The sequence below is a fragment of the Perissodus microlepis genome, chromosome 9 (genome assembly GCF_051167445.1).
Source record: "Perissodus microlepis isolate ML-2025 ecotype Zambia chromosome 9, ASM5116744v1, whole genome shotgun sequence".
Taxonomy (NCBI): Eukaryota; Metazoa; Chordata; class Actinopteri; order Cichliformes; family Cichlidae; genus Perissodus; species Perissodus microlepis.
The window spans coordinates 27445436-27456805 of NC_140469.1; the positions used below are offsets into that span (position 1 = coordinate 27445436).

At 40.7% G+C, this 11370-nt stretch overlaps 1 protein-coding gene across 2 annotated transcripts; it reads right to left on the reverse strand.

Annotated features, from left to right (window-relative positions):
* Positions 1–1755: 1755 nt before the first annotated feature.
* LOC146380649 (uncharacterized) lies at positions 1756–11366 on the reverse strand. 2 transcript variants are annotated; one of them, XM_084940126.1, is made up of 4 exons: positions 11077–11366; positions 5855–5960; positions 3218–3814; positions 1756–2889 (listed from the first exon to the last, which is right to left on the reverse strand). In XM_084940126.1, exons 2-4 carry the CDS (start codon positions 5870–5872, stop codon positions 2200–2202), a joined length of 1305 nt encoding a protein of 434 aa, XP_084796252.1. In that variant the 5' UTR covers positions 5873–5960; positions 11077–11366; the 3' UTR covers positions 1756–2199. The 2 variants fall into 2 exon arrangements, with proteins under 2 accessions (XP_084796252.1, XP_084796251.1); XM_084940125.1 differs by having other exon boundaries at positions 1756–2892; positions 11077–11365.
* Positions 11367–11370: the final 4 nt, after the last annotated feature.

Consider the following 11370-nt stretch of genomic DNA (forward strand, 5'->3'; position numbering starts at 1 on the left):
TCAGCTAGTTTTTAATCATTCCAATAATAACAAACATAATAATAAAGATTTACATAATATCTTCTGTTATTGTACTGAGTCTATCTCTACCATCGATTGGAGATAGAAGCGCTTGACATCCAACCAGGAGTAGTTGTAAAAAAATTACAACAACACAAGATTAGTAATAAATGCTGACCAGTACTATACTTTTCTGTGTTATTATATAGGCTCATGCGCCCACCACAACCCTGAAAAGGAGAAGCGGAAGCGAATGGATGGATGGACAGCATGAAAAGCACAAACGGTGGCTGCAGAGGACACAATTCATTGTTTTTAACACTTAGTTTCACTTCAGCTCTGTGTTTGTTATAACTTTACTCTTCTGTGCGGCTGACAGACCAACAAGAGCACATGCAAGAGAGGCCCACAGACCAGCTGGACCACGTACGCTGTACGCTGCCTTCATCAACACCAGAGCTCTGGGCAGGTAGACGGGCCATCCCCAGACTGCCAGCAGACTGCAAACGTGCTCTCCACACTGAGCCATAAATTATGGCTGTACAACTCACGCTACAAAGGATATTATGCAAAAACATGTTTCAGGCATTGCAGTTGTCAAAATTGAGACAATACAATTAGAGAAGTGAGAAAGACCGATTCATCTTTCTTATTAATGTAACCGCAGCATTTCCTCACTTCTCTTATCTCACCCTTCTTCTTCTGCTGAGGCTGCACAACACGAACCTTTGAGATGTGGAAGAACAGGAAATTCTCATCAGATCAAGGATTTGAATCTGGTCTAGGGCCTTTCTGTCTGGAGTCTTCCCATGTCTGCTTATGTTCTCTCTGGTACTCTGGTGGCTTCTCACAGTCCAAAAACATGCATAGGGTTAGGTTAACTGATGATTTGAAATTGACCGTAGGTGTGAAAAGTAGTAGGAAAGTTCCTAACTGAGAGAAGTGACCCAGAAGTATCTGTGTAGCAGCCACAATGAATCAAGATCATGAGCTTTATTAACTGATCAAAGTCTATTCTTTCATCTTCTGTATTATTTTGCATTGGTAATGCCCATTATTGTAATGCTTTTTTAAGATGAGCAAAACTTTATTTTACTTTGGGTTAGCTGGGATAAGTGATGGATGGAGGGAATTTTACTTCAGCCACAGAAATCCTAAACAGGAAGGAGGAGCAGAGTTACAGTGGATCACTATCCAGCAGGGAAACAAGATTTATTTCAATTTCTTGGCCATGAGTGAGATTTACTAAGTGGGCAAATTAGGGTGATAACACCGTTCCAGACTGATCTATTAATAGTGCACCAATTTACATTCAGAGATGCACGCAGCCAGTTCATTTCAGTATGAACCGGCTTTCTACCAACAGCAGCACAAAAACAGCAGATTCAATCATGGAGACACTGAATCTGCTAAACTAATTAAAACATTGTAAGTTCAGGTCTTCAGTTTACGTTTCTTTGTGAAAACAGCACAGCAAAGGAGACTCTGTGACGTTTTGGTATAAGGGATAAATCTTCTAACCAAACCTGCTGGGACTGTGTGAGGTCCTGAGGCTAAGAGTAAGGATTTATCCACAGGAGAGCTGCGTTCTTACAAACCATCCCACTGTGTAAACCTGACATCTGTGGAACAGCTGAGCTGTATGATGTGTACAAGGACACAAAACATTATTTACCATCAGATCCCGAGTCCTCCATATGTTAATCAAGAAACTGCTGCTGTGCTACATCCATAAATAATGAATAAATTAGGAGCTAACGCTAAAAGGACAGTTTATTTGTACCATCTTCATGTGAACACATTCAAGAACATCACAGATGAAAGAAACATTAAAAACTTCTACACTACATGAAGCAAGAAAAATAGTTTTTCTTTCAGGTGGTTTCAGAAAAAACAGAAACATCAAACACCTCCAAGACTCTCTTTGAAAGAACTAAAAACCTTTATTCTCATGGTCCAATCATGAGTGAACTCCCCGATGAAGACTTGTGTGCTAAAACATGTCAGAGTTTTAAAGGTTCAACATGAGTTTCCAAAACGTTTTGCTGGAGAACAATGAACTATTTGACTGAGTTTCAATTATTTACAGACGAGCAAAACCAGGACAGAGAAAAAAGGACAAAACTGACTCAGTAAAACGACAGAAAATAAGATCCCATGTAAATCTGTATTATGTAGAAGTTCAGCCCAGCAACCAGTTCAGTTCAACACAAGTTTAAATGATTCTATCTGAACTCTGTGGAGCCTGATCTCAAGCTTTTTGAGTCTGACACTGAAACCAGAGGATCTTTCTGTCTCTTCAGATTCACTGTGATCCAGTGATGGGAGTGATTTCAGCCCTGAGTGATCACGCTGATGTTTGCACAGAGCAGACAATGAGGTGAATGTTTGGGCACATTGGTAACAGTGAAACAGTTTATTAGTAACGTGGGATCGTTTGTGTTTGGAGTATGAACTGAGATTCTTGAAGCTCTTGTCACACTCGTCACAGCTGTAGTTTCCTTCCATGTGTGTACGTTCATGCCTGCTACGATTACTTGAATGTGAGAAGCTTTTGTCACAGTGTCTGCACTTGTATGGTTTCTCTCCTGTGTGGACTCGTTTGTGTGATTTAAGCTCCCTTGCAGTGGTGAAGGATGACCCACACTGATCCCAGACATACTTTTTAACCCCACTGTGAATCAGTTCATGTCGTTTTAAGTGATGTGATGTGGTGAAGCTTCTCCCACATTCTTTGCAGTATTTCAGTTTGTCTCCAGTGTGTCTACGTTGATGTGTTTTTAAGCTCCTTTCATGGCTGAAAGTTTTTCCACAAAGGTCACAACGAAAGTCTTTCCCACCACCACAGTGATGACAGGGTTGAGAACTGGATCCATCTGTGTCGCTCTGCTTCTAAACAAAGACACAAAGACAGTGTAAGTCAGTCCTTCAACATTTTTATCCTGAACGTCGCCTGAAATAAAGAGCATCTCTGCAGACGTCCAATTACATTTTACTGTTTCAGTTAACACACTCAGTTTACTGGGCTGCAATAACTACAACACTACCACCATAATACTACAGTAATACTAAAATCATAACTGACATGAAAATCTGAATAATCACTCAGAGCTGCTTTTCCAGGCAGTAGAATTGCTAACATGCTAACACAGTTTAATGAGCAGAGTTGTTCCAAACAGTCAGGCTAAAATGACAAGATAACAATATAAATACATACCTCACAGTAACTGCACTTGTAGAGTCTCTTTCTGGTGTGGATCTGTTGGTGTTGTCTCAGGTGATGTGGAGATTTAAAAGTCTTCTCACACAGGTCACATTTATAAGGTCGTCCCTCAGTGTGGGTAAACATGTGTTGTTTTAAGTTTGCGTCTGTAGCAAAGTATTTGCCACACTGTTCACAGCAGTACACATCATGTCTGGCGTGAATGCGTAGGTGTGTATTTCGGTACCCTCTCTGGCTGAAAGTTTTTCCACAGATGTCACAGCTGTATGCCTTAATTCCAGAGTGGGTAACTAGATGCCTCTGTAAGCTGCTACTGTGAGTAAAAGCTCTGCCACACTGATCACAGCTGTACGCTTTAACTCCACTGTGGATGAGTTCGTGTTGTTTTAGGGAACTCATCCAGGAAAAAGACTTTCCACACAAGTCACAGCTGAACGGTCTCTCTCCAGTGTGGATGACCTGATGACGTTTTAGTTCAGCCTTCTCAGTAAATTCTTTCCCACACTCGTCACAGGTGTGTTTTTTCTCTCCCTTTCTTCTGTGAGGTTTGTCGGCCTCCTGAGAGCGCTGACTTCTCGCTCCATGTTGGTCCTGCAGTGACAGAGATACAAACAGAGGCAGTGAGTGAAATGCAGTCGTGGAACAAACTCAACCTTCAAACTCCCTCCATTAACACTAGTTTTAAACCTGAAGGTGGAGTGTGGCACCAAACACCTTAAAGGTCTCTTATCACCACCTGCTGGTAGTTCTAACACATTACATCCAACCTGGTGTTAAAAATAATTCATGACTGTTCAACACTAAAATCATGCCCATCCCTCCTGATTGTACACAGATATATAAAAATGTATACATATATAATATATAAATGTTTACCAGGTCTATACTTTTTTATATTTCCTATTGTTGTTCCCTATTATATATTTCTATAATTTTCTAATTTATTCAATGATAATAAATCAAATGTAACAGTTACCAGCCTGGTTCAGTGAAGGAAAATGTCAGAGTCTGATTGTAGCCTCAGGATTTCTTTAAAACTTTTACTCCCTACACATATCTGTATTTTCTACTCCTTACATTTTCAAAACAGGCTTGTTACTTTTGGTTTAAGCCATTTGAGGAGAGTAATTTCATCGCTGCAGGCATCAAACATCAAACTGATTTGAACCTAAACAGTAACACATGAAAGGCAATCCTGATCGTGCACTAATCACCAGGGTATGAAACATAAAAAGAGATGAAAGAAGCAAAACTGTGTGCAAAACATAGTCAAGAGTTAAAGTGGACCAATGTTCTTTTTTGGCACAACACCTGAATCACTGCAGGTGCTCATAAGTTGCCGTCACGGTACTTCAGCATCCAGCTAGCAATACAGAAGATGAGCAAGAATAAATGGATTCATATTTTTTAAGTGGCAGGTAATTTCAAATGCAGCATTTCTATCAGCTCAAAAAACATCAGCAAACACACAAACTGACAATAAAAAAGTGTGTTGCTCGCTAAAGGTCCAGCTGCTGCACATCACAGGGAGAGAAAAGAAAGAGAGCTAACTTCACTCAGAGATGGAGAAAGATAAGACACACAGGACAGGAGAGGAAGAAGAGAGGTTAGATTTAAAGGGAAGGACTGCTCAGTGGGATTTGATCAACTGGAGATTAAAGCTTACATGTAAGTCCTCATGTGTGGAAATCAGATATTGGGTCTGTACATGTGACATTATGTTTTTTCATATACTAAAAGATGCTGCAAAACAATCTGAGGCAGATTAACTGTGTTATTTAAAGACTGCATGAAGGTCCTCTGCAGGTTAGTGCAGGATAAACAGGTTAGTTTGCTGAACTGTGATGGATTTAAAGTAAAGAACAGTGTGTGACTGGTGCACAGTGACTGTGGTGCTCATGTCAGAGTTAGATTACATCAAGTGTAGCAGAGATTCATTTAAACTGAAGCTCATGATGCTGACATTCATTCACTGAGTTCCACCTTCATACCAACAGTATAGTGTCTAATATAAAGACAGGGTACTGTCAGTGTAGAGGATGGAAATCAGCCAGGACAGCTCATGAAACATCTGCTGACATCTGGTTGAATTCAGTTGTGTACATCCACAGAGAGCAGCAGGTCAGCTGATCACAGCCTGTACTTTAAGAAAATCTACTGGAGCTCTCAATAGAAATTATTGTGAGCTGTGATTCTTTTCCCCACGCTGAGCCACTACAGCTGATTTTAGGGTTCCCACCTGCTCAATCCCACTTTAACCTCTTCCCTGCTCATGTTCCTGTTTAGAGGCAAAGTCACCCTCTACAGTGTAGGCAACAGGAAATACACATATGTTTTATTTTCATTCATTTTCTACTTAACTGATTCAAACAAGAGTACCTTTATTAGAAATAAATAGTTTGTATTTCATCTACTAATCTTAATTTATTATTACATTAATATAGCACAAGGTTCAGTTAACTTTGGATAAAAACAGGTGGTAAAAATGTTCTTCAAGGAGCTACTTTTACTTTCTTATTCTGAGTACATTTCAGAGCCCGTACTTTTCCACTTGAGTAAACAAGTTAAATCAGTACTTCAGCTTTTGATGGCATATTTGATGGAGTACTTCTTTACACTAGTATCTGTCACCTTCTGTGTTGAGCTCATTGTTTCCTCTGTAGTGACTCAGTTGAGTCCAGATGGCTGAAAATGTTACTCTGCTGCTCCGTCAGACTCTTCTCCTCCTGCTGATCAGCTGGGACACAAAACAGATCTTTGTTAGGCTCCACACTGCACTGAAGAGTCAAAGTGTCTCATATGTTCATCTGACAGCACAAAGAACAAATTTTAGCTTCCCCAAGTGGGCAACTTGTTTGAAACAAACACAAAAGGTTTGAGCACCGATACCAAATTTAGCAGTATGGCACAGCAGTACCAGGTGAGACTGAGGCCTGTTATTAGAATCAGATGCCCAGTGGGCAGACACAACTTTGCGCCAATAAGATTAAGGCAGCTGTGTTTTAATATAAATAAATGTATTTCATTTGTGTTCATCTGACAACACAATGGACATATTTTAGCTTCCCTTTCACCTTCATGTTTCCCTCTCACCACATATCTAAACCAAATTCATGACCAGCAGCTTTTACAGCTGTGGCTCCAGCAAACATCAGCTGATACTACAAAGTAATATTAAATAAATTCTAACAGCTTATCAAGCGTAAGCGTGCTGATGTTGTTTAGCACGACATCTGCTGTTTTCCTTTCTCTGGTGCAAAGTGGACGATAAACAAACAAGAGAGACGGGACTTGGACAGAAAAGCCGATCAGCTGATCATTGAACAGTTTCATGACTGAAGTAGCAACAGGAGAGAGAGGTGAGAGAATGAGAGGAGAGGCAGCTGTGCAGCAAAGACAGAATAACTCCAGCTTTGTGTCTGTTTTTTTCATTCTAGTTGAAGTACGGGACAAATTGCGTCCTTTTTCAGCTCAATACGGATGTACTGTAATTGGTCCAGAGTTGATCATGACCAATTGGCTAATCCACCATCTTTCACTGTTTACACTGTTACAAAAACAAACAAACAAACAAAAAAAAAAGAAAAGTCACCATCGGCCCACCGGGCAAATCCCCGGTATGCCCAAAGGCCAGTCCAGCTATGTGGTCAGCTGGTGGGTAACAGGATCTCCAAAAACATTAGAGCACTTTTGCAAATTTATGATGTCTTGATAAATGGAGCAGATATTTGAAGTTTACACAGCACCATTCTCACCTGAAAATATCTTAAACGTTTATTTTGTCATCCAGAAAGAGTAATATTTCAAACTCCGCCACTCTGCGTTCCTCTCCCACTGACTCGTTTGAGTTTTGGGCGAAATGCATTCTGGGATGTTTTAATTTCGTCATTTTGAGATGATTGGAGACCAAAACAGCCAATCAGATTTTTTGCATCCAAGTCCATGATTGGCTGGTTTTGTGGCACAAATATAACGTTATACAGAAAGAGTTGAATGCGCACGGGCAGAAATTAGAGATGTGCGATACCACTCATTTCCTTTCCGATCCAATACCAAGTAAAATTCAGGGTGGTATCGACGATACTGATTCAATACTTTATCTAAAAACTTATTTTATTTATTGTATCTCAAATTATAGCATCATCTTGATTACAGGACATCAGATTACTTGTTCTTATCGCTTAATAATGAACAATTATCATATAGAAATAAAAAATTTAAGTTGTGTGCTATTTGAACACGTTGCCTGCCTGCACTAAAGGACTCTGTGAGACCTTCTGTCCCTGTCCTCTCCTCCTCTTCAGTTTGCCTGGACGCTCATCAAATTATGTGATATGATTCACTCTGAGGTGTTTGACGAGGTTAATGGTGTTGCCACAACACCTCACTGTCTTGCCACATGTATCGCAAACCATGTCTCGGCTGTTTGTGGAGGTAAAATACGTCCGCACATGATTCCATTTACACTCAGCCATTGTTGTGAGTGCGCCCGCCATTTATACAGCCGTATTTCGCACATGACTATGAAAGGCAGAAGAGGAAGTAATTACTTCTAATGTAGACAATTCGGATGATATAGGATGTGTCCCAATCCGGCGACCGCACGCTCTGGAGTACGCATTTTGAGACCTATTACATCACAGCGACGCGACGACAGCTGTCCCAATCCGCAGTGTACTCCAAATGCGCCGTCGATTTCCCCAGATTTGAAGTGTGGTCCGGTGTACACTTTGTGGTCCCATATATCCCACAATTCATAGCGCGGCAGTGGATGTGGAGCAGTGTGTGAGGAAGAGGAGGAGGAAGAGCCAGCAGCAGCTGACAGATGGAGAGAATAGACAGACTGTTCCCTGTTTGTGAAGGACGGCTAGAAAAGTTTAAAATCACTAATTGTCTGTCCTGAATCAGTCTTATTAGGTAATGTTCAAATAATTTTATCATTCCAGTGTTTTCAGTGTGGGAGAAAGAACGCAGGGCCTTCAGGTTAAACACTATGAAAGGCAGCAACAAGTTTAATATTCAGAAACCTAAAGTATGTATCAGCAGCAGAATGGACCTAAAATAAATGTTTGTTTCAGTTCTATGAAGCTTTGAGTATTTTGGATTAGTAGCACTGCTGTGTTTGTTGCATCATATTGCTGTAATTGTTTATATGCTTTATATATTCTGAGGTAAGTTGATCTATAGTGTTACATCATATTCTATAAGGATGTCATGTGTTTGGATACTTTCTGCCCAGTTTGACCCATTTAGCAGAAGTCAGCCCGTTTAAGGCTCTGATATCTATTCTGTATGACTTAAAGCAGTTATGACATGGTATCAGTGTTGGGTGTAATGCGTTACTAAGTAACGCGTTACTGTAATTAAATGACTTTTCCACTGAAAAAGTAGAGTAACTGGTTACTGTTCATTTTTAGGTATTTTAATTACAGTTACTTACAATGTACTTGCGTTACATTGTAAAATAATTAAACTCGCTGAATATCATTATTTAATTTCAATAATTTATCTTCTAAACGTAGAAGTACACTCTGCCGCTTTAACATCGCTGTAGTGCAGGTGCACGTCATTTCGCGACAGTTTGCTGCATAGTCGTATTCTAAAGCGGAAGATGTCGGACTCGGCTGAAGCGAGTGGCTGTTTTATGAAATGGACATATTCCTGTCTCTTCACTTTTCTGAAACAAGCAGACAAGAACATTACGGTAATATGTAAGCTATGTCCTGAGGAGAAAAAACTATCGGCTGCTGTTAATAGCGTGAGTAATCTACCGAAGCGCCTGACACGAGAGCATAGACGAACACTTCTGAGTGATCCTTGTTCACCATCCATGGATAACACCGCGGCAACTCCTGCTAAGCAGGCAAAACTTGATTTTACTTCAGCAGCACAGAAAGCGTCTGAAGGTGAGCTTAAAAAATGATTGCAGGCTACATTGTGGAAGCGATGCTACCGCTGCGTACTGTAGAGTCTCTGTCTTTAAAAAAATGTATTTATTATTTAAAGAGTTTAATTTCTATTGTCCATTGACTATTACTAAATATTAAAAATAATAAATGACAGATTTAGATATATTTTCATAAACTATTAATTTACCACATCAATAAACAGCATGACAGGGCAAAATATTTTTTCTAACATGGCAACCTTTAAAAAGTGAAAGGAGACAGAAAGACAGGTGAGAAAGCTGACTGACTTTTTGATGCCATTTTACACACAGTACTGGTACAGTATCTATAAAATGTGGGAAAATACTGGCATCATGTACAGTACTATCTTCTGAAGAAATTATGTTGGGACCCTGAAAAAAATCACTATGTACAATAATGGATTTCTATACATTTGACATCAGATGAAAACTTTGGTTGTAAGATTCGGATAACTATTTGTTAAAAGCTAGAACTTTTAAACGAGAATAAGAAAGAAAAGTATTTTCTGCGCCCTCCTTTTCTTGTTAATGCCCTACCTGCCCCCCTGGCAAAACTGCTAGACCCGCCCCTGCACAGTTACCAGCTGTCAGCTACATAGAAAAGGATCCTGGTGTTATTTGTCTCTCAGAAACAGTTCATAGCTTTTCTTCAACCCATTCTTGTCACCTAAAAGGTAAACCTGTTTCTCCATCACCTGTTCAGCTCTGATCATTCAGTAAGGACATCTCCTGGTTTCATCTTCATGTTTTCCTCTCACTAGATATCCAAACCGATATCATGACCAGCAGCAGTGGCTCCAGCAAACATCAGCTGATACTAGATATTAATATTAAATAAATTCTAACAACAGCTTATCAAGTTTAAAGGCGCTTCTGCTGTTTAACGCGACCTCCGCTAGTTTCCTCTTTCTGGCGCAAAGTGGGAGATAAATAAGCAAGAGAGACGGGACTTGCGGCAAAAACGCCGATCAGCTGATCATTGATCAGTTTCATGATTGAAGTAGCAGCAGGACAGGGAGGGGGGACAATGAGAGAAGAAGAGGCAGCTGACAGCGTAAAGACGCAGAATAACTCCAACTTTTTGTCTTTGTTTATTGTAGCTGAAGTACGGGACAAATCGCGTTTATTTTCAGCTCAATACCAAACGCCTAATATTAACTCTGAATACCAGAGGATTCCGTTTTTTACGGACGGTAGGCAAATCTACTAACTAACCTTATGAATATAATAAAGTTCACCAGTAACATCATAGCACCCACCCAGCCGCCTCGGGTCTCTCCTCCTCCGCCTCCCCTTTCCCTCATCCACCTGCTGGCCTCCACCACTTGCTAATTTTACTGAATCTGTGAAAGCTCCACCATAGCCACTACCAAACAATTGAGTTATTTTTACACGTCTGCCAGCATCTGTCCAATCCCCCACCTTTCACTGTTTACAGGGAAAAAAAGACAAGAACAAAAAAAATCGTCCCATTTAAAACGAAAAATTTCCATCGGCCCACCGGGCCAGTCCAGCTATGTTGAGAGCGGAAGCAACACATTGCGAGCAAGCGCAAATGCAAAAACTGAGCGAGAGGGGCTGCTATTGTGTGTGTGTGTATGGATAATAGCAAACACTGAAATACATTTTTCTTGCACTCAGCAATGAATTTTGCTCCCTCAAATTTAGCTTTTCTTTGATCAAAATAAATTTCTCCTCAAAATGCAACACTTGCACCTGCAATTTCTTTTTACGTGCGTTCAGAATAGTGGTACAAATATAACGCCATACTTATACACACACCCAGCTGTGGTTTCCTGTTTTGCTACACTCTGGAGAGCCTCGCCTTTAACGGTCTTCTCCCACCCCCTCTCACAGAGAGCAACAGAAAACTTCATGAACTCAAGATTGCCTGAACTCAGATCAATGTTACTTTGACACTTACCTCTAGATAGGCCAGAACAAAAAACTGAGAAACAAAGAGCAATTAGCAGGAACTCTGTAGCTGTGTCCCAATCCAGCAACCGCACCCTTCGTAGTATCCGCAGTTCGCGGACTATGTACGGCGGCAGTAGCGGTTTTAGATACGGGCGACACGGGCGGTTGCCCGGGGCGGCATCATGGGCATCGGCAAAAAAAAAATGCTCGTACTCATGCTGGCCAGACGTCAGCCAGCTCATAGTGGGAATGTCATGAGCACCGATAGGGTCTGGCTGCAGCCACTGTGGAGCGCCACAGT